Source organism: Zonotrichia leucophrys, chromosome 13 (genome assembly GCF_028769735.1).
Source record: "Zonotrichia leucophrys gambelii isolate GWCS_2022_RI chromosome 13, RI_Zleu_2.0, whole genome shotgun sequence".
Classification (NCBI taxonomy): domain Eukaryota; kingdom Metazoa; phylum Chordata; class Aves; order Passeriformes; family Passerellidae; genus Zonotrichia; species Zonotrichia leucophrys.
The window spans coordinates 5,481,879-5,505,359 of record NC_088183.1 but is presented as its reverse complement, the minus strand read 5'-3'; the positions used below and the strand labels follow the sequence as shown (position 1 = coordinate 5,505,359).

The 23,481-nt window shown below is 54.3% G+C and overlaps 1 protein-coding gene across 1 annotated transcript; it reads right to left on the bottom strand.

The window, feature by feature from the left end:
- Positions 1-887: 887 nt before the first annotated feature.
- Positions 888-14,684, bottom strand: LOC135453726 (LON peptidase N-terminal domain and RING finger protein 1-like). The gene is made up of 12 exons (XM_064725041.1): positions 14,221-14,684; positions 10,383-10,501; positions 9,831-9,953; positions 9,509-9,634; positions 8,783-8,906; positions 7,945-8,032; positions 6,726-6,840; positions 5,968-6,089; positions 5,052-5,210; positions 4,447-4,609; positions 4,215-4,361; positions 888-3,073 (listed from the first exon to the last, which is right to left on the bottom strand). Exons 1-12 carry the CDS (start codon positions 14,582-14,584, stop codon positions 2,879-2,881), a joined length of 1,845 nt encoding a protein of 614 aa, XP_064581111.1. The 5' UTR covers positions 14,585-14,684; the 3' UTR covers positions 888-2,878.
- Positions 14,685-23,481: the final 8,797 nt, after the last annotated feature.

Sequence of the window (23,481 nt, the reverse complement as noted above, 5' to 3'; positions counted from 1 at the left end):
GGGCACACACCAGCACAGGCTGGGCTGCCAGAGCCACCCGAGGGGCTGGCACCAGCCACAGCCACAGCTGGGCTTCAGCAGGGCACAGCTGCCTCTCTGGAGCATTGCTGGGGGGAATTCGAGGTGTAATTCCTCATGGAGGCAGGCAGTAGTGGGATAGCAGGGACACTCTCTGAGGGGTGGGTTCTGTTTAGGGCTATCTGCCATCTCAGCCCACTTGAGCCTCTCCCTCTGCTGCAGCTGTTCCACGTTCCCAGGAAAGGGGCACAGCACAGCTGGGCAGTTCCTTCTTGTCCTTGCTCTGGATGGCACCTTGGGAAGCAGAGGGAGGAGATGCGAGCAAGAGACAGATGAGAGCTGTCCCAGCAGAACATCATCACCTTCCATGCAGGACCATCCTCTCATTTTAGACCCCATGCCCATCTCCCTGATCACCTCTCATCCCTAATGCCAGCTGCCAGAAGCTCACCTGCTCCCAGCCCACAGCCCTCTGCCCAGGGCTGCAAAGGCAGGACAGGGACAGATGCTGGCCACAGCATTTGGGGACATTGCCTGCAGGGTCACCCCACACTGGCCAGCATTTCCACTGGGCTCATCTCCCATCCCATCCCATCCCATCCCATCCCACCCCATCCCTCCCCACAGCCCTCAGCTGCAATGACAGGCAGGAGCTCCTTCCTCCTGCCTTGTTTCACACACATTTTGTGAGCAAAACCACTTTTTTCCTGCCCCTTGTTGCCACCTGCCCTTGCTGCACCGTGGTCACTGGGCCTGCCTTGCTGTCTGAAGGCCAAGGTGTGACCTCTCCATGTGTCCCCAAATCTCCCTGGGGATCCCCAAGCACTTTTATTAATGAGCAGCTAAAAGTTAAACACCAGCAACAAAACAACAACAACAAAAGGTCTTTATTTCAACGACCTGAAAGAAAACGTAACTCCAAGAGCAAAGACAGTCATAAAAACCACAAAGGTGCTCCAAGCAAACTGGAGCAATTTGCAGGGATCCCTTCCCAAAGCAGCCAGGCAGAGGTGGCTCTGGGCCCTCCCCAGGGTGACAGGGGATCTCCTACATCCCCCCCTTGCTGGAGGGACCCACGGGGACCCCCAGCCCTGGGGAAGCAGCAGCTCAGGGGGCAGGTGAGTGCCTTGGGCTGGGGATGTCACACATTGCCCCTGGGGGAAAGAAAGGCACTTCCTGAATTCAGTGTCACCCTGCCACCTGCCCTGGGAGTGCAAAGCATCCCTTCCTCCCCTGCCCCAGCCCTGCCAAGCTGACATGCCAGGGAAATGGCTCCTTGGGAGTCCTGGTGCTCCTGGGCCAGCACTGTGGCTCAAAGGTGAGGAGCAAATCCAGCTCTGGGCTGTCCTCAGCTGCCCTGTGCTCACAGGGGATCCTGGGGAGCCAGCCCTGCTCCTGACTGTCACTCCAGGGAGGCACTTGGATGGACAGGGGGACAGGGACTGCCCACTCCTGGAGACAGGACAGGGGAAGGTGGTGGCCCTGAGCAGGGAGCGCTCTGGAGCCAGTGTCCCAGCCAGGCTCAGCCCACAAACACCTGCAGTGAGGAGCAGGGCCCTCATTTTCTCTCCCACACACATCCAACAGCTCTCTGAGGGGGTGTGGTGCCTTTGAGAAGTGCAGGGATAAAATTCCAGGAGCAATCCAACAACCAGGTGGATGTCACTCCTGCAATTGAACCCAAAGCCACAGAAATTATGGATCAAAGACAAAAATCCCAAATCTTCAGGATTTCCATGGAGGCCTGGTCTGTCCAGAGAGTGTTTGCCCTGTGTCTAGAGACAAGCAGCAGCCAAGCACTCGCTCCCTGACATGTGGCTCCTGGCCTGGGTCACTGATCCTGCCCCATCCCTCCAATCCAGATATTTGGATCCCTTTGACTTCACTGTGCTCCTTTGGGGGATCCTGAACTATTCTGAGTCCCAAGTGCAAGGGTCCAGCCTCGGCTGAGATCCTGATTTTCTCCTGAGGAAGCAGAAAGTTCACAACAAACACAGAACAGGGGGAAATCGCATTGGTCAAGGAACAGAAAGTCTCACAACAGAACTTCCAGACTTAACTCCCTTGTGCTATGAACTCCTCCCAGGTCCAACCCTGTAACCTGAACCCAGCCAGGGTTGGGAACAGCAGTTTTGGGGTAGGGGAAAAGCACCAAAGCTGACAGAATTCCCCTTCCCACGGCATTTCACAGCACTGGAGCTGGCAGGGAGGGGAATGGCTGGCAGTGTCCAGGTCTGGCCAGCAAACAGCACAGCATCGAGCAGAGCAGTGGGAAGGGGGGGTCTGGACCTGAGAGCATTCAAATACAACCACCTCCTCACCATGTGGCCGTGGAGGTGGGAGATTGAGATTGTTTAATTTAACCTTTCTTCTTGTTCAAACACAAAGCTGTAAGCAGCGGCAGAGCCATCAGCATCCTCCAAGGGAAGCCTTTGGAACTTCTCTGCTTCCCCAGTGCCACCTCTCCCCAGGCTCTAAATTTCCTGTGTGAATTGGGATAATCTACCAAATGATCCTAAGCTGTCCTTCAAAATGGAAGAACCTAAACTGTCCTTCGGAGTGGAAGAACCCAAACTGCGGCAATCCCAGCACTCAGTCCTCCCCCTAAGGAGAATCCTCCTCAGTGCAGAGGCCACTCAGCCATTGATTTTGGCTTTGGATTCACAGCCCAGCTCGGGTGGCACAGCACAGCAGCTCCAGAGGTGGCACGGACGGCACAGTGTCACTGCCAGCTGGGCACAGCACCCAGCCCATCGCTGAGGTCACTTTTTGGAGCGTGGAAAGGAGGGCTCAAACCGCACTCAAACCACACAGAGAGAGAAAGCCGAGGGTGGAGGTGGGTGCGGGGAGGGCGGGGCGCTCAGAGGCGGCGGGGGCTGCGCTCGGGCAGCAGGGGCCGGGGCGGGGGCTGCTGCAGCAGCGCCGTCAGGATGCGCTGCAGCTGCGACAGCCGCGCCCGCAGCGACGTGCAGGAGAACAGGCTCAGCTGGTAGGACGGGTCCAGGGGCAGGATGGAGATCAGCCACCAGCACCACGTCGGGCCGTCTGCTGAAGCCTGGGGGAGAGAGAGGGAGAGAGATCCCCACGTCAGAGCTGCGAGGTGGATGCAACATCGCTGCATCGCTGATGGCAAAGAGTTGTTCTTGTCAGGATAGCAAAGCCAGCTTTGTGATGAGTACCAGTGGCCAAGGTACTCATCTGAACAGCGCTTTTGCTGTCCAAGCTCAAAACTGCTGGACAAACTAATTCAATTTCCAGACAAACATTCCCCAGGGAGCCTCCTGGCTCATCTGCATCTGCATCTCATCTGTAACTGGGAGAAAGTCTATCCTAAAGAGACAATGAAATATCTTGTGCATGTCCTTGTTTAAGCCGGTGCTTTTTGCAAACAGAGGCCAAATCCTGCATGGCCAGTGTTTTTGGGACATTGGCCACCACTTGAAGAGGTGAGGTGCAAGCCAGCCAGGCACAGCTGTTGGGCACTGCCTTTGTAAAGTGGCTTTTCTATAACCTGAGTCAAACCAAGAGGGAAAAGCTGAATTCAGCTGAAGGAGGGTGAGTTGTTTTGTAATTCCTGAGCACATCATTAACATGACTGCTGGCCAGGACAGCCTTAACCTGGGACAAGCCAGCAAGAGTATATTTGTAACGATCCAGAGAGGAAACGCTTTCTTAAAGGAGTGAAAATTAAATTGTGGGGTTTTTTTCTCCTACAGAATCTGAATTTCTCAGAGAAGTATAACAAGCAAATTGGATCCTGTCCTCTTAGCTCTTTACCTCTGGCCAGCTATGGCTGTCTCAGAGGACCACAGTGAGAAAGGAGACTACAGACTCAACAAGCTGCAGGGTTCGCCTCTTTGCCAATTTGTTTGGTTTCTTTTTCCCCAAGAAGTTTTCAAACACACACAGTTCAGTTTCTCAGGTCTCATTTAAGAAAAGATTCTGGGAAAGATTTTAGAACTCAGTGCTCAGTTTCCAAGAACAGTTTAAAACCATAAAGAAACATCAAGCAGTTTACAAAACAAGCCCTACCAACTGTCTGGATAAGAGATGCTGTAACTGGGGTGAAAAACTGGATTTCTGTTCATCATGGGGAGAAGCTGAGTAGGGAAGCAGGGTGGTTAGTGCAGGAACAGCCCTGCTTCAGAGGCTCTCTTGGTACTCTGTTTGGTGCATCCCTTCCCTCTGGGCATTACCTGGATGTCCTCCTCCTTCTCTGGCAGTGGTCCATGCTGCATCAGGAAGTGCCTGGAGGTGAGGTCCCCATGCTCACAGAACCGCTGCGCCAGCCGATAGGTGCTCTCGTGCAGGCACTGCAGCTCCTGCAGCTCCTCCCCAGACACCTGCACGGAGCCAAGAGGGACACAGGTGTCCGTGGGCAGGATCTGTCCTGCTGCAGCCCAGGGTTCTGCCCAGCCCTGCCCTCACCTTCCTGTCCTCCAGGAACTCGATGTCGGCGGTGTGGTAGCCGTCCCTGTGGCCGCGGCTCAGCACGCGGAACCGCTGCCGGCCGATGGTGTCCACCAAGGACCTCCCGTCAGCCAGCAGCTCCACCTGACGGATCTCCAGCATGCAGCCATAGTCAGCAAAGCTGCAGGCACACAGGGACAGAAAACAGGGGCTCAGCTGGGGTAATAGCAGGCAAGGGAGCTGCTTCTCCAAAAGGTATGGTCTCCAAAAGGACCAGGAACAAGATGGCAGGGCAGGGGCAAATTCAGAGATTCAGTCAAGTCTCCTCCCAGTGCTCACTAAGAGGAGCTGGAGGTCACAGCCAGAGAACCATGGAGCTCAGAGACATAAGCTGTTCCAAGAATTGTATTGAATTGTATTTGACAGCTCCAGTGCTGGCCTCATTCCTTGATCCCATTTCACTCTGCACTGTGGGGAACGCACCACCCACCTCCCTGCTGATTTTATCTGCAAGATGGCACTGATGGGAAACCTTTCAGAACTACTCAGTATTTTAGACATTTGGGGCTGGAGCAGAGAGAGGCAAAGCAGCTGGGGCAGGGGCAGCCTGCCCAGGAGCTCACCTTTTCCCATTCTCATAGATGCACATGCCAAACCTCCTGGTGCCGCTCTCCTGGCACCGCCGGATCATCAGGCGGTACCGAGGCTCGAAGACGTGCAGAGGGCAGGAGATGCCAGGGAAGGACATCGTGCACACAAAGATGGGGATGTTCTTGGTCAAGCTGAGGGACAGAAGGAGAAATCACAGAAGTGAGACCTTCCCAAGGAAAGCCCATCCCTGCATCAGCTGCTCTCCCAAGCCAGGTGTATTCTTAAGCACAAGAAGCGATGCTCCAGCACAGAGCGACACTAAAGTTCCACTTGGCTCACCAAGAGACCAAGGACAGATTCTGCCCACAAAACAGCTCCTTGCAAAGATGGTCCCTCACTCCCAAGTGCCTCATGGGGTATGTCCACACTCACACAGCACTGCTGCAATGTGGTCCTGGAGGTGGGACAGACATCACTTGAGCAGAACCAAGCCACAGCAGTGGTATGGGGTGTGGACATCTATTGCAACGCTGTGAAGGCCCCAACGAGGGGAGAGAATGATGCATCTGACTCCATGGATATCAGAAGGCTAATTAACTACTTTGTTATACTATATTATTCTATACATGTAAAACTGAACCTGACAAGCACTCAACCCTGCACACAACTGCACACTGCACTGAATCCCGTGAGTGTCACTCAACAGTCATGACACACACACTCTCTTGGCCCTGGTAGGCCAAGGAAACAAAACACCATCACTCTGGGTAAACAATCTCCATGTTACATTCTACTTTTGCACAAACATAGGCACAGCAAAGAGATAAGAATATTCTTGGGAAGAATTGTGCCTTGCTTTTCTCTGTGAAGAGGAATGTCAGGCTAGGGACATCCCTCTCAGAGCCCCTTCCACACCCACCCACACACACAGGAGCAGTCCCTGCTTACTTGGAGAGCTCTGCCATCTCTGCCCGGTGCAGCTCCCGGCGCTCAGCCAGCTGTGTGGGGAAGGTGGCCAGCATGATGTCCTGCAGCAGCACTGTGGGGCTGTACCTCCCAGCCTTCAGGTACTGAAAGGAATTAGACCCAAAAACAGGTTGGAAAAGAGCAGGGAGGAAGCCCTGAGGTCCTGCTGGACTCTGAATCACGCTCACTTTTATTGGAACTGAAGGTAATTTTAGACTAGAGAAAGTCAAGGATAAAACCTCTTGGGGGATGTTGAGCCATGGAGCAGGATGGGATGTCAGCTCCACCGAGACCTCCAGACACAGCTCAGAGCCAGGGCCCGTCCAGCACAGCGTCCTGTCTCTGACAGTGATGCAGTCCTTGTATGACAACCTAATTTCCCTGATGGTCTCATCCGAATCCCTTTTCATTAAAGATTAAATCAAATCTCCAGGCTAGCAGGTTTTCCATCCATTTCCATTTTTTAAAGTCATTAGCATTTTCTCCTCTCTCCCTCTCTCTCCCCTCTCCTGTTTACAATCTCACTAAATCACTGTGGCATCTTGTGGAAATGAATCTCTGGGTCTTAATTATCAGCTGTCTGGTCATTCCCACGTGAGTGGAGCTGACACCGCCGTGCCAGGGAGCTGCTAATGGAAGAGCACTGCACCTTCCCAGCCCAGCCCTGGGCAGGCAGCCAGCAGCTGGAGCTGGCTCCCAGCTCTCCCCTGGGCTCCATCCCGTGGCAGCCAAGCCCTCACCTCTCTCAGGCTCTGTTTGCAGAGGGGGCAGTTGGGCCTGTGGTCCAGGCAGCGTTCCAGGCACTCCTTGCAGAAGGTGTGACCACAGGGCGTTGTCACCGGCTCGAAGAACATCCTGAAAAGGGAGATCAGAGTCAATGGAGTGCAGGGAGAAACAAAGGGAAAGGGGCACAGATAAGTCTGGCAGAGAGAGACTTTAATTAGCCCCTTCATTAGAAAGTCTGGGCTCAGACTGCTGGGCTTGCACAATGATGTAAGATGAGAGCTGTTCCAGGTCTGAGCTCTGCTCCCCCTCTCTGCAGGGTCTCCATGGAGTCCCAGCAAACCCCATGAGTACACACATGACACCCCTTGGTCCTGCCAGGTCTGTGCTTCCCCAGACACCCACAGTGGTGTGTAATCCAAAGGGCAGTGACAGGAAAGCTCCTCCTGCTCCCCTGCTCCAGGAGCAGAGCCAACAGCAAGTGCTCAAGTTGCTCACAGGTAGCTCCACAATCAAAAATTAAATTAAGGTCTCGGGAAAGCCCTGACTCCTCCTAAACAATGTTTTCTTCTTTCAGAAGAGACCCAAATTCACACAATCCAGGCCAGATGCAGCCTCAGTCTCTCTCCCCCATGCACAGACCTGGAAAAAGCTGCCAGAAGGACCTTGACCAACTTGCACGTCTGGCAGTGCAACCCCCACCCAGCTCTGTGCCAGCAGCCCTTGCACAACTGCTCTGTCCTGGGACACACCAGGAATAACAGCCTGGTTTCAGCGTGCCCTGTGGCAGTGCAACACCAGCCCTGAGCCAGCAGACAAATACAGGTTCTGTCCCATTCCCTTTTCCACCTGCAGCAGGCAAAGAGCTCTGAAATGCTCCTCTCTAGGTCTGCAATATCCCCACCATGGAGGGAATTTCCCTGGGCAACACCTTCCTGTCCCAGCCTGCAGGTACAAAGGGCAACCACTGCTTTTGGTCTTTGACCCCACTGAACATCCCCAGCTCCACATCTCTGTCCCAAGGGATACAGCCCCAGTGATGCTGCACCCTCAGACAGGGATCTGAGCTCCTGCAGCCTGGCAGGGTGTCCCATGGCCCTGCCTTCCCCTCTTATCTGTATCAGCAGTTCTCAGGACTGAGCTTGCTATTAAGATGTGAAGAAAGATGCACACCAGTAAAAAAACCCAGCAGGTGCCAATTCTTGATCCTAAAATCTCTCCTGGAGGAGAACTCACCGTATGCAGAGGGAGCACTCCAAGTCAGAAATGCTCAGTGACTCCCCAAGGCATGGCTGGGTACAGTTTGCTGTTTCCTCCTTGTTATCTGGTGGTAAAAGAGAAGACAATCCCCCATTTCAATGTAGGAAATTAACCTTTGCTTTCTGACCTCATTCTAAGGCATAACTGCCCCACAAAGTGCTTTGAAAGTGTCAAAGAAGAACAAGACCACTAGGAAATTCAACATAAACCCTTCTATTAACCCATCTGTGTCCATCCATAGCTGGTGTGTCAGTGGGTCTCATGGTGCTTGGTAGAGGAAGGTGATATCTCCTCTTTTTGCAGACAGGGAAACTGAGGCAGCAAAGTGGCCCAAAAAGCTCCAGGATGGAAGTCTCTGGAGACCTGCCATGAGCCATCACTGCTATTTGTCCACCTGGCTGGAACTGATGGCAAATCAAGGCTGATGGAGGTGCTGCTTGCCCAGCTCATGGCACGTCCTGTTCCCCACACGGGAATTTAATCAAAACCAAAACCCATCAAAACACATGGGAACCACAGAAAGCCTCTCCCTGACTCCACACAGGGAACAAGTGATGGCTGGCTTTAACAAGAACTTGTCACCAGGCTGGAGCAAAGGTTTGGTGTAAGTTCACCTGCTCACACAGAAGATCAGGTGGATCCTACCCACATGCATGAGGAGCAGTGAATGTCCCAGCCAGGGCTGCCCCATCGTGTGCCCCTGGCATATTTGTTGAGCTGGACACAGTGCAAACAGCACATTTTCAGTGCCAAAATGGATTTCACACAAGTATTTTGCATGACACAACAGAGTGGTACCTGTGATGACACTCACCCAGCAGGCCCTGGCCCTGACTCTCTGTCGCCGTCGCCGGTTCTGGCTGGGGAAGGGTGGCTCTGTCCTGGCTCTGCTCACACCCAGCACCCCCTCGGCCCTCTGCCAGCTCTCCCTCCTGATCCTAGGCACAGCAAGATGCAATTCAGCCCAAACCCTCTGCTCCCTCTGTCCCACCAAGCCCAATGGCACTGAGAAGTTTTCTGGTGTGTCACTGTACACTAACAGCTTCCATCTGCAGGACAGAAGGACAGAGGCCTTCAGACACTGCTGACCACCACATGGTTAAAACATGGTTCACTCTGTCCAGTGTACCAACTGCTATCTGAGCCCATCTTCTGAATTCCCTCCTCTCTCCAAGCCTGCTAAATTTGTTTATAAAAGGCAAAGAGCTTCCCTAACAGCTGTTAATTGTCTGAACTATTCTCAAGTGTGTCTTCTGGATGAAAAAAATTGAAACTCACTTTTTGATTTCCTTTTTATCCCCTGTATTTAGTGAGATGAATAGAGAGATAAAGTCCTCTCTGTTTGCTGAGTCCCCACAGCATCAGCCCTGGTGACACCTGCTCTCCCTCCCTCCAGCAGCTGCAGATGCCAGCACCCAACCAGGTAAGCATGGCTACATGTCCTGCACAAGCTCCCCTTATCACACCTCCTTTCCCATCACTGGCATGTCCCAGAGGAACATGAAGTCTCCTTGCAGACTCAGATGTTGCAGGCTCTTACCTGAGTTTGTGTGGAAGATGGGAGGACTGGGCTCCCTCCATTGACCTGGGAACCAGCTGAGCTCAGGTGAGCATCACCCAGGTGTGCAGCCGTGCATGGCTGAGGAGCATCAGCTTCCATGATGACCTGCAAGGACAAAGCAAGGGTTGGGGGATGCTAGGAGGAAAAAGCAAGGAGGTGGGAGGGCTGCCAGGCTCCCTCTTTTTCCCCAAAGGACCCTTCTGGTGTCTGTGCTGGCTGAGCCCTCTGTGGAGTCCTTCAGAGGACAAGGACATGTCCCTGTGTGAAGTGAGAGCAGAGGGACACGGCAGAGCCCACACACCTTCTCCATCTCTCTCCGAGCCAGCTGGCAATGGGGACTGAGTGTCAGGCAGTGCTCCCACGCCTGCAGGGCTTCGGCTCTCTGCCCCATCTCCAGGAGCACCTTCCCTTTCCTGAAGAAGGCCTGCAGAGCAGAAAGAACACGTGGTGACTACGAGACAGTGACCAGCAGAGCATGTCCCCCTTCAGCTCCCATGCCAGCCCCAGGGGAATGTCCCTTGGCCTCCTGCCTGCTCCCATCCCATCCCATCCCATCCCATCCCATCCCATCCCATCCCATAGCACCTGGACATGTCACTGCTCCCCTGATTGGATCTGCCTAAAAAATCCCAGGACTCTCCAAAGTGCAGCAGCTGCTAAAGCCAAGCCTAGGGAGAGCTGGAGTGAAGGATGGACACAGAGCCAGACCTCTCCTGTGACAGCAACACAGCACCTGCCACCTTGGTTAGCACCCCAGTGGCTCTGCAAAGGGCATTTCTGAGCAGGATGAACCCAGAGGAGAATGGAGCAGAGGGGGAAGCTGCTCCTGTGCAGTCCATGTGGCTTCACTCACCTCGTGGTGCCCAGGCTCAGCCCTGCACACAGCATCCAGGTCCTCCAGAGCCTGTGGGAGCTGCCCCAGGGCCAGCAGGGCCTCTGCCCGGCACAGCCGCAGGGAGCTGCACTCCAGGGCTGCAAGAGAACGTGGGACATGAGCCCTGGACCAGCCTGGGGACAGCCACCACCACAGGGGCACAGTCCCTGTGCCACTGCCTCACATCAGTGCTCCTCATCAGGAGACACTGGCTTTGTAAGCCTCTGAAAGGAAATCATTCCCCCTAAATACCCAGTTTAAAATTGTTTAAGGCTCTTCCCTTTGTTTTTTTTCCCTCCATCTTCCCTAAAACACCCCCAGCCAAGAGGCCCCACCACTGCCTCAGGGCTCAGCCATGCTGGGATCTGGGCTTTCATCCATCTCTTTGGGATGGAGTAAAAAAAAAAAAAGCTCCACCACACACGTACAGGGCTGTGGCCACAGCAGGCTCTGTGATGTGACTCACCCAGCAGAGCCACAATAACATGTTACCAAACAGGGCTGCAGGGCTGGATACCTGAATTCCCAGACCCACCTGGACACATGAGAAGACAAAGGGGTGCAAGGATCTGCTGCACCCCATGACCTGGGGTTTCCAAGTATGAGAAAAGGCTGAGATTTCCCAAAAAAGAGGAAAATAATTGAAAATCCAGTTCCTTGTCAGCAAGACATCACCCATGGGACATCAGGGTGCTGGGGGGGCACAGGTCCCACAGACATTGCTAGCCATGACACCAAGCATTACATGCTCCTGCCTTTCCCTAAAAAAACTGGCAGTGAGATCCTCTTCTTTCCTGCCTCAGAAAACCACATAAAGACTTTCCTTCCTGTCAGCACAGCCAGTGGCAGAATTGGGCTGGGAGATGTTGGGGAGAGCACCCCAAGAGCCCACACACATGGAGTACCCAGGTGTGGCAATGTTTGTGGGTTTTGAAACGCAGAGATGCCCAGACCCACCCCGTTATATCACAGCTCATGGAGGTGACCTACATCCAGAGCAGTGCTGGTGCTCCAGCTCAGGTAACAGGTCTGTGCATCCAGCCCTGCATCCTCCAGCTCTGAGCATCCAGCCCTGCATCCCCCAGCTCTGTGCACCCAGCCCTGCATCCCCAGCTCTGTGCATCCAGCCCTGCATCCCTCCAGCTCTGAGCATCCATCCCTGCATCCCCCAGCTCTGTGCATCCAGCCCTGCATCCCCCCAGCTCTAAGCATCAGCCCAAAGCTGCTGAGGGGTGGAGCTGGGGATTTGCTGCTCCTGGTGCATCTGGGGAGGCTTCCAGTGTCATGGATGTCCATGTCCTGCAATGTCACTGGAGGCTCCCAGTTCCCTGTGGGATGATGGCAGGTCCAGCACAGGTAACTCATGGCGACCCTGCAGGATGCTGGCACTGAGGCCAGCCTTGTATCATAAATTAGGCACCATTTAAGGCACTGCTGCTGCATTGGCAAATGTGGTGTGGGTAACATCACCTTGCTGAAGGGCCAGGAGCTCTCCCAGGGGCAAGCTGGGTCCCTGGGCCTGGCTGGCAGCTGATCAGCAATCACCAGGAATACCAGTGTTGGTGATGTCTCTCCTGCACTTCCAAAGCCAGCAGCATTTCCGGTTCAACCCCGGTGCTGATGCAGCTCTGCCAGCAAACTGCAGGTCAGGACTGGCAGCTCCATGAGAGCTGGGTGCAGGAGGCATCTGCTCATTTCCCTGCCTGTCACCCTGCCCAGGCACCCACCACTCCTTATCACAGAGCAGCAAACTCTGCCATGGCTATTGCCTCCTTGTCCCCATGCCCAGCACAGAGAGACTTTGCTCCCTGCCTGGTGTCACCCTAAGGCAGAGAGCAGCAGAGCCAGGCACAGCCCCTCCTGCAGCAAAGGCTGCACTGGCCACGCTGAGCTGTGCAGCAGAGCATGGCCCCTGGGAGCTTGTTTTCCTTTGTAATATTAGCCAAGACCTTAGGGATTGAGTGAGGAAACATGGGAACGTGCTGCTCAGTACTCCATCCCACAAACACCCATCCAGACATGAAATATCCCACCCCCTAACAAGGTAGGGATGAACAAATAGGTACAAAGTCTAGAGGGTTATTTTCCATGTGGGCAAACCCATTCAAACATTTGCACAGCGCCAGCAATAAAGCAACTGATTTGGCAAAAAAAAAGAAAAAAAACCAAAACACCCCAGATGTGTAAAAGAGGGCAATGAATTCTGCATTTCTCTGCTGCTGCAGCTATTTTTGATCTATGATATCATTACACACCAGGGCCATCAGCCAGCTGGCAGCCTCAGAGCCTCACCAGCCTCCACGCTCCAGGCATGTCAGAGGGCCTCCTGTGCTACACATTACACTGCATTTTTCTGATGTTCACTCACAAAGAATGAAGATAAAAAGTTGACAGTTTATTTCCACCCAAGCAAAGCGAGCAGCTCTACAGGCTGGGCTGAGCAGGGCACTGCAAACTGACCCATCACACCACACTGAGCCACAAATAAAACATCCCCATGGGTCAAACATTTATCAGTGGTTCTGTTCCAAAGTGAAAGGCAGCCCGTAAAAATAAAAAAAAAAAAAGTGTGCAGCTGAAAGCTGGCTGCAGGAGCTGGAAAACACATCCTGAAAGCACCACCCACGTGGCTGAGCCTGGCAGCCCCAGCAAGCAAAGGTTCACTGGAGCTGAGCCTGTGACTGCAATTTCCTTGTTGCCCTCAGCCAGACTTTCCTGTCTTTCGGGGAACAGAACGTGCAGGGAAGAGTGAGGACAGAGTTTGCAATGTTTCCTCTTTATGCAAAGGGTTTTTAGAGAAAAGTGTAATTGCACACCCCAACCAGGGAAAAGCCTGGTAAATGAGCACCAGAGCAGTGTGCATGTGCCTTTACTGTGAGGAGGGTGTGCAGGGAGAGACGGATGCCTCTGGAGGTTGCATAAAAGGACCTGTTTTCTGCTGCCAGCACCAGGATCGACCGGTCCGCTCAGCCCTTCGCTTCCAGGCTTACCCTGGACCTCTGGCACTTGTCTCGCAGCAGGCGATGAATAAGAGCGGGAGGAGAGCTCAGCGCTGTCATAGAAACGCCGCGGAGAAAGGAAATTCTGCCTCCGTCGCCCCAACCCCCTGCTCCAGACGCATTGTATAACCCCTTTTATTTACTTTCCAAGAAATCCACTTACAGCCACACATTAAAGCAGATCAAACCCCACCTCCCCCCCCCTACCCCCGGGCCCGGGAAATGTCTGGCCAGGGCCGGGTGCAGAATGGGTCGGGCCGGGCGCTGACCTGCACGATGGGGCTGGCACAGGAGCTGTGCCAAGGCTGTGTCCTCGCCAGGCTCTGGGGGAGAGGACGTGTCCATCTCCGGCTGGACGAGTCCCAGCCGCTTTACATAATGGTCACCCCCTGGGCAGAGCTCTCTCTGTGACCCTGAAATTCTGCACGATGTGAATGAGTATCGGTGCTTGTCCCTCTCCAGGAGCACGTGGCCGGTGGGACACCGGCCCGGGCAGCGCGGTTTGTCGGGCATCCCACCGCCCCCAGCACCTCGGGACATCCACGGATATGGAAGAAATGCCCAGCATCCCCCCTTCCCATCCCCATCCCCGCCAGCCCTGCCTTACAACACTTCCCACGTCTTCCCGCTCCGGACCATGCAGGCTCGGAGCGCACCGAGCCGCAGGGACACGGTGACCTACATTGTCACCCACACTGGTACTCTCCTGCTGCCACAGCCCGGCCCGTGCATCCCCGCCTGTCGGGCTGCTGGGCTGGCCCCTGGCACCCCTCAGCCCACCACCCGCACCCCCAGCCCCCGAGCCCGGTGCTCCTTACCCAGCTCGACCCCTCTCTGCGCCATCCTCAGCGCGTCCCGCGCGTCCCCGCGGGCGAGGCGGTGGCGGACGCGCTCCGCCAGCCCGGCCAGGCGCCGCTCCCGGGGCACGCATCGCTCCAGGATCCCGCACAGCACCACGCTGCACCTCGCCGCCCCGATGCCCGGCAGCTCCAGCCGCTCCTGGCACAGCGGGCAGCGGGACGGGCCGGCCCCGCCGAGGCACGGCTTGCAGAAGGAGTGACCGCAGGACGCGGTCACCGGCTCCCAGAGGAGCAGGCGGCAGCAGGGGCAGCGCAGCAGGTCCAGCCGCAGGGGCTGCCCGGAGGGGCTCTCCCCGGGCGGAGGGGAGCTCGGGCCGCTCATGGCGGCGCTGAGGGGAGCTGTCCTCCCTAAAGCCGGCGGTGCCCGCACGGCCCGGCCGCCGCCGCGCCCCCGCGCATCGCCCCGCGCCGCTCCCGCCCCGGCCGAGGCTACGGCTGCCGGCCCGGCCCGGCCCGGCCCGACCCGCCGGAGGGACCCGGGGCAGGCGCCGGTGGCGGGGCTGCCCGGGCCACCATTGGCCGCCGCCGGCCGCGCCGCCCCGCCCCGGCCGCGTTTCGTAACGGAGCCCGCGGAACCGGGGCCGAGCGGGAGCCGGGCCCGGCGGGGTCGGTGAGCCGGTGGGTGCCGACCCGCTCCGCTCCGCTGCCCGATCCCGGCAGGCGGGGATGCTGGGGGGCCCCGGAGCGGCCGGGTGCGGTACGAGCCGGACACCGGCTCTGGAGCCGAGAGCCGGGCTAGGAGAGTTCTGCCCCAGATGGGGCGCGCTGAAGCAGCTCCAAGGTGCAGAGTGCTGGGGGTGTTTGGGATGCCCCAGTGTGGGGCCAGGGGAATTTGGAGCCACTCACGGTGCGGGCTGCCTGGGGTATCCGGGGGTATCCTGTGGAGCAGGGCTGGGGCACAAGTCCTGGGGACACACGGTGCTCTGTGATGGGAACAGGAGGGTGGGATGCTCCAGAGTGCTGGCACAGGATACCTGGGCTCCCTCAGCTGTCTGAGGCTCTCCGGAGTGGGAGTGGGGTGAGGCTGGGTTGCACCCGATGCCTCTTTGCATTACCCTCCATGGAAACTCATCACGTTTGGGGGCAAAGGGACACTCCTCCAACTTACACGGGAAACCACATCTCCCTCAGATGCTCTACGTACCCAGAACTGAATGATTTCTGACCCTGTATGTGGACAATCCCCTTCCCACTCACAGACCCCCAGGATGGGCTCAGTGTCACAAGGGAGATGCATCCTCTGAGCACACAGTCATACAGCAAAAAGCCAGCAGCTCTTGCACAGCAGCTGCCGAGAAAAACAGCTGAAATCTGTCACTTCTGGAGCTTAGTAGATCAGGATGATGCACATTCTCCAAGGGCTCATTTGTGTGTCCCCAAAAACAACCCAACCCCACGCACACACTGGCAGAGCTGCTCAGATCACCAGTGGGACATCAGTGCTGGTGAAACCCGTGCCCCACTGAGGGAGTGGCTGGAGGAGGTTTGGGCTGTGGAGCAGGTTTTGTTTCCAAATCTAATGCAATTACGTTAAACGGCTCATAAGTGGTTTTAAAAGCTCAACAACTAAGCATTTTATGTGGGTTTGATAGGCTTCATTGCTTTCTCCGTTATCTTTTCAAGTGATCCCTCCAGCATGGAGAAATCTCAGGTGGCATTTGGTACCACTGCCCTGAAAAGCTGAGCATGGCATTAGGGACAGTGGGAGCATTGGAGTCTGTCTGGGACTCTGTCCTGCAGGGGACATTTTCCATGTCCCCATCTGCAGGGTCAGCCTTTAGCTGCCCTCTCCCACCCCTGCCTCACAGGACCTGGCCCATCCCTTCCCCCAGCAGTTCTCCCATGGGCATTCCTCAGGTCATTTACCAGACACTCTCCTTTCATGGTTTAGTTCTCACCATGGCTTGTTTTTCCACCAAAACCTGGCTATTGACTAAAAAAACAAAGATTGCCACCAGGGAGGCTTCACCATTTTTGCCTCCAGTTTACCCCTCAGGAAGGGCACGTTCCTGGCTCGTGAGCCATGGAATGAGGCTGCTTTTAGCCACCACAGCCAACATTGCAGCAAAGTGCACAACAACCTGTTTGTGTGGCTCAGCCTGGGAGCAGCAGCCTTTGCCAGGTGAGGAGAGCAGCATCTTTCATCACCCCAGCCAGTTCCTGTGGGAGACACGGGGCTGTTCTCCTGGGACCTGCCTCATTCTTTCCCTCACCTCCTGATTCACTCCACAACCATGTGTGGGCTCTCCAAGCAGAGCAGGCGTGCTGCTGCTTTGCATAATGCAGTTTAAAATCAATCAACCACGACACACGAGGCCATGGCAAACCAGGCTTCATTAGCACCAGTGTGCAAGAACATTTTGTTTTCTTCAGTCTGTCCAGAGCTGAGCTGGTTCAGAACTCCGAATGCTTTCTCTTGTCACTGCCCTGTTTGTGCTGACTCAGTACATAACTGAAAAAGAAAAAAAAAAAAGCTTTAAATGCTTAATGCTAACCATTCTGCTGGCCAGATGAGAGCTTCACGTGTTGCATAACCCAGGACAGATCACACTATGTGTAGGAGCTATTTGCAAAGCTCAACAGGATTTTTAATTTTTTTTTTTTTCCAATTTAGAGATGGGAAATATCTCAGGGTCAGTGCAGGGTGAGGAGTTCCAGGTGTTGCTGCAGCTCCTCCTCTGGCTCCCAGCCACACGTCCACTTGTGCTTCAGCCCCAGCACAGCCTCATTAATGTGGTCCAGACTGCTGACAGCCCAGCGTGGGGATCAGGGATTGCACACCAGCTGTGTTTGCTCATTTTTAGTGCATAAATATTTGTTGCAGGCATTGACACTTGTTTTTGACACATTAGGGTTTAAGGAGTGGCTCTGAGGTGGCAGCACCTTCCCAGTGTTGCCTTTTTTTGTTCAGTTTTGTTTGCCTGTGTGCTCCTGAGGGTGTCTTCAAAGGCACCACAAGCACGTGTAAACAGGAACATGCACCCTGAATGTCATGACCCCTTTTCCACACTGCCATCCCTGCTCTACCCACCAGCTTCCTCCAGCACCATCAGACCTGAAAGTCCTGTTGCACAGGGGTGAAACAAGTTCTGCCATTCCTAAACCCACACAAGGAGGAAAGCGTCAGAACCCCAGCCAAGGAGGGGGAGAGTTGCTACCAACAAGGGCCACGCTGGGCTCACAGTGGCATGCCCAAGTGCCACGCTGGGCTCACAGTGGCATGCCCAAGTGCCAGGCAGCCTGTGGGTGATCAGGCAAAGAGCCTCAGCACCTGTGCAGGCACCCTTGTGCCCCAGCAGTGCTGCGCCTGGATCCTGGCTCTCCGCAAGCCTCCAGAGCTGGCCTAAGGAATTATTTTTACACCTCAGTAGGTGCCTGTAACATGCAGGGAGTTATTTGCATCATCCTCCCTTTCCCCCCCACTCCAGCCCAAAGATGTCAACAAACACATCAGCTTCCTGGAATTTTTTCTTTCTTTCTTTACATCATAGTATTTCTAGATCCAGGATGTTATTCAACCAGCAGGTTTCCCCATTTGCTACATGTGGTACAAAGCCTTTCCTGGGAAGGGGAGCAAAAGGAAGTGGGAGCAGGTGGTGTGGCAGACTCTTTGTCCTGAGCTCATCTTTTATAACCTGCATCTTTGTGTTTAGTTGGGGGAGCTGCTGCTGGTTTTCTCTGGGCAGAGGCAGGCAGATTGCCACAGTGCCCCGTGGGGTTTGGGATTCCAGTTCTGCTCTGTGCTGGCACTGAGAAGGAAGCAATCATATAAATTACATGGTATTGTTCCCAAGTCCTGAAACTCTGCTGATTGAGTGCTCAGAGGGGTCCTGAGTCTCAGTACAGAGGATCAGATGTAAACAGGGTCAGGGAATTAAGAAAACTTCAGTATTTTTTCCTTCTGACTCACACAGGCTTTGCCTGAGGCAGCATCATTCCTAGAGAAATGAGTTGACTTTCACATGGACTGGTGGGACAGAGAGCTGCAAAGGAGCATTATCTCATTGTTCATGTAACCAGGCTTGTGCCTGAACTCTGGAAACTGGAGAGGCACAGCGGGAGAGCCCAGATTCCTATCTGGCTCATTTTAGTCTCTCGAGCCAAACATCTTGGCAAAGAGGTTGGCAGAACGTTAACAGCCAGCCTTGGAAGAAATGCCCACATAAAATAGATGGAGATGTCTTTTTCCACAGCATGGGCAGTCATGTACAAACTACACACCCCAAGGAGAGAATACAAAAACAGATCACAGCTGTCCCCATTGTCCTGGGGGGAAGGCCTGGAATGGGTGACAAGACCATGGGCTGTGGTGCAGGGTGCTGTAAGCTTGCCTTGATGCCTTGCAATAGTTTTATTGGTATTTTTATTGAAGCTGAAGATCCTCTGTCTGTAGGACTTCCCAAGGAGGAGCCCAAAGTCAGCAGGGCTTGTTCAGCACCACCTAAACCATGAATAACATAACAAAGTGACTAAAGGAGGAAAAGTCATAACTAGACAACTCCCTGAAGACACCTCTACATAGCAGCAAGGTCCATTCCTTCCAAGAACATTGGTGTCCAGAGGTTCCTGCATCCCTGTGGGCCAGACCTGGAGGTCACATCACCCTCTGCATCTTCTGGCTGGGGAGAGCAGATTTGCAATGAGCCTTTACTGCAGGGTCAGACAGAAGCTGCCCCTTCCCAAGCTCCCGTGTGTCCGTGTGCCTGCCCCGTGGCCCGGGGTGACACCGTGGTGGCCTGTCACTGCAGCTGGGCACTCAGCAGCTCTCATGGCCTTGGCTCCCTGCCTCAGCAAGGAGCGAGTACGTGCTGCCTCCCTCATTTCTTCCTTTTCCCCTTTTCCTGTGCAGCTCCCAGAGATGCCAGCAGGGCTGGCGGGCACCCAGCGCTGCCAGAGGAGGTGCCAGTGGCACAGGGTGGGCTCTGCAGCTGGCACAGCCCTCTGCAGGGATGCCTCTGGGCTCTCAGGCCAGATCAGGGGCTGACTTCCTCATCCCTTACCCTGGTTCTTTATTCCTTCAGCTCCAGCATCTCCACCACCCCTGTGTGTCCTTCTTGGTGAGGACAAGGAGCTCCTGCAAAGCCAGTGGCTCAATTCCATCCAAAAGCTCTGTCTGACCATGGGGAGAAGGAAGCACCTGGAAGTCTCAGGGAGAAATGCAGAGGGCTCTCAGGGTCTCCCTGCAGTTTCTCTTCCCCTCAGCCAGACAGAATGAAGCCCTAAACACACCCTGGGCTGGATTTCAGGCAGGATGAGCAGGGCTGTTCTCTCCCACAGTTATAAAGAGCTGCCTGTGTACCCCTGGTCTGATCACAGCAGTTCTGGCCTGGGCAGAGCTTTCTGCTCAAGGAGCAGACAAATATTTCTGTCTGTGCCTCTTTGTTGCCCAGGCTGGCTGGGCTCCACCTCTGGTGCACTTTGAACAGCAGGTGAATCATGTTTGGGTAAGCCACTCCTTTCATAACGCACGGACGTCACGGCTCTTAAAGAGGTCAGGCTGTTACTGCTCGGAACATTTGTCACCCAGAAACCTGTCCTGGGGAATCTGCCAGGGCAAATTGAAGGTTCTCCTTCGCAAGAAGCCTGGCACCATTCCACTGTGGGTTTTAGGAAGCTATTGCATTGAGGTTTGGGGAGTAAGGAACCTGCTCTGCTCTTGTGGAAGAGCAAATGCAGAATCCTAGAGAGGTTAGTAAGGGAGGGAAAGGTGCTGGGAAATATGTGTATCCTCAGCATCATTTTTATGACAATTAATCCCATGAATAAAGCTCTGCTATAACTTTTAGCTGCTAATTAACATAGCAAAGAGTCTTAGTTTACAGATATTCAGAATAAAGGGATAAGTTGTAGAAGGATGCATCATAGAGAGGAGCAAGTCTGAGTGCTGTGCAGGAAGCAGGAGCAGGGATTTCACCTTCCAGAAAAGCCTTCACTTGTATGACCCCAGTTCCATTTGAGTTTTGCTCTTCTTTTTATTCAGCTCAAAAATAGGAGAGTGGTTTCATAGGGAACCTCTGCCCAGCACTCTGCAGAGATTAGCAGATCATAAGCAGGGCTGCAGGAATCAGCTTTTCTGGGAAAGTGAGGATTTTTAACTGTTCCCATTTTTTAGTGGAATGAAAAAGCAGCTTGAAATTTTCCGTGAAGAAGGTCACTTGGGAACAGAGGAAAGATTTCTTTTTGATCTCTACCTTAGAGAGCCTTGTTTCCCTAATAGGACACTTTATATAACAAAGCCCCTAGATGCAAGATGAAAAGTCTCATCACAATATAAAGGCCCAACCTTTCTGTTCTAAAATTTTTGGCATTTATAGAAAAATACTTTTATTTGGGGACATCTCTGCATGAAATGGTATAGGAAACAATTCTTTCTCCACATCTAAACTCTCTTGGCATCTCTGCTGCTCTGAGGCCCCAGACAGCCACGTGCTGTGCAGGATCCCTGCAGGCACCCCCAGATGCTGTGAGCAGGGGCAGCACAACCCCTCCTGCTCCCCGAGGACCAGCCAAAGTTATTATATAAATTTGTGTAAACAAGACTTGCTTAAGTAACTCCAGGGCTGCCAGTTCCTCTTGCTGGCCTGTTCCTACTCCGCCCCTGCAGAGCCTGGTGTGATGGGCATTTGGCCCAGCTCTGTGCTCCACGCTCCTCTCCCAGCCAGCTGAAGACACAGCAGCCCCAAGGAGCCTCTGGTTGAGCCTTGCAGATGCTCCAAGCAGAGGAGATGGTTAAAACATGGAATGAAGCCAGAGTTCAGGCCCAGCAGAGCTTGGGCAGCTGCTGGATGGCACATCTGTGGGCAAACACTCATCCCAGCACACCAAGGCCATGCTGGGGGATGTGTCCCTCAGGAGAGCTACTGAACTGACTGAAGGTCCTCAGCATCCCCAAGAGCCAGATGCTCCACCTGCCTTTTGCCTCCTCCACTGTTTTTAGAGCCATAATCCCCATGGCTGGCACGAATGTTTGTGCTCTGTGCCCATTCATGCCACCTGGCTTCAAGCCAGGGCTGAGATGCAACGAGGAATGAGGGACACCAGGTGAAATGGTTTTCACCTCCACAACTTTTTGGGCAAACTTGGCCATTCTATGAAGGGAGAACAAGGGTGCCGAGGGGAGAGAGCCACGTGCAGGGCAAGGTGCTGAAGGCAGGATGGAGGAGCTTGGCTGCTGGAGGAGCCAGCTGGATGCTCACACAGCCATTCCTGGGTGTGTTTGGCTCTTTGCCCTTGTGCCACAGGGATCTGGCTGCACAGGCAGGATTTCCAGAGAGCTTGGTGCAATGGCCTGGAGCAGGGACTGTAAAACACGAGCAGAAGACTTCACCTAGTGCTCACCATGACCCAGCACTGCAGGGAGTGCCCAGCGCTGGCCCTGAGCACGTGAAAGTGCTGAGATTTGGGGCAGTGTGAGGCTGTGGGGTCAGCTCCACACAGACATTTGCAGGCTCCCATTATGGGAGTTAGGGCACAAGGCACAGAGGACAATTTCAGGGCTTTTAGATTAAATACCTGACAGCTGGAAAGCAGAATCCCACTCCCATGAGATGCAACACCTCAGCTCCAACTGAGCATCTACAGGCGGGCTTAACCTCAGAGTCTGGCACACCATGCTTGAAAGGTTTCCAACCTTTATCTTGAAAAGCAAAGGCATGACCTCTCCTTTTCATGTCCAAACACAGAATTTATGCCAAGATATTCCCATCCTTTAGTAGCATGGCCTGAGGGGACTGTAAAATTCTGCAACTCCGTCTACTATTTGGAAGTAGTTTGTGTCTTGTGCAAGAGTCCTGTGTGCTTGCACAGAGGGAAAAGTAAAATATGTAAAATAACCCCACACAGGATTATTTTACATTAATGCACCCAAGGGTTCATGAAGCAATAAGGCAGTTAAAATCAATCCTTTCCTGCTGAAGCCAAACCAGCTCACTGAAACCCAGCTTAGCTTTTGGGGTTGTTTGTTTTTCCCATCTTCGTGTTTTCCCTTTAATCTTTGTGCTGGATAATTAAGACAACATTCCTCAGCATCTTTCCTGCTGTTTGTTGTGCTTATACAAGAGCTGGCTGCATTTGTTCCACAGAAAGAACATCCAAAGCCACATTCTGTGGTTTCAAGTAAAATCCTCCGCGGTGTTGACTTTTAATCTCGGGTTTGCCTGAAATCTGCATTACTCAAGAAAATACTCATAAAAATAGACTCCTTAAGGGAAGCAAACCAAGGCAGCAACACAGCAGGGAGAGCTCATGCTCAAGTTTGCATTGAAGTTTTTATTGATGGTGAGGCTTCTGGTCTTGTCCTAATACTGCTGGCGGCAGCACTGAGTTGGACTGCTGGCCCTGTGTCCTGCTCCGACGTTCCTTTTGCTGCTGGCTGGACCCTGCCAGCATCCAGGGCTCCTGGTGATCTCCCTGTCCCCGATGTACTCCCTGTCCCTGGAGCGCTCCTTGATCCTGGAGCGCTTCCTGTCCTTGGTGCTCTCCCTGACCCGATGCTCTCCCTGCCCCCAGTGCCCTCTCCCTGTCCCCGATGCCCGATGCTCTCCCTGTCCCCGATGTTATCTCCCTGTCCCCGATGCTCTCTCCCTGTCTCCGATGTTATCTCCCTGTCCCCGATGCTTTCTCCCTGTCCCTGATGCTCTCTCCCTGTCTCCATTCTTTCCCTGTCCCCGATGTTATCTCCCTGTTCCAATGCTCTCTCCCTGTCCCCGATGCTCTCTCCCTGTCCCTGATGCTCTCTCCCTGTCCCCGATGCTCTCTCCCTGCCCCCCATGTTTTCCCTGTCCCGATGGTCTCTCTGTCCCCAATGCCCTCTCCCTATCCCCAATCCTCTCCCTGTCTCCCATGGTGTCTCCCTGTCCCCGACGCTTTCCCTGTCCCCGATGCTCTCTCCCTGTCCCCGGAGCGCTGCGGGAGCCTTACAAAACAGCCGAGCGTTATGAAACCCGCGGCCCCGCTGCCAGACGTCTCATTCCCGGTAGATGGCGGTGCCAGCTCATTTTTCCTCATTTTTCCCGCTTGTTTTTCTCCTGGCGCCGCGCCCGATGCCAGCGCTCGGCGGGGCTGGGGATGGATGAACGGGCGCGGCCCCTGCGCTGGGGTCAGCGCTGCGAAAACAGAGAGGTTTGTCGGGTTCTTCCCCCCTATAACTGCTTTTCGTTTGTTTTTGATAAATTTGATATCAGTTTTATCCGCTCAGCACAGCTCCCGGTGTCTGTCCCT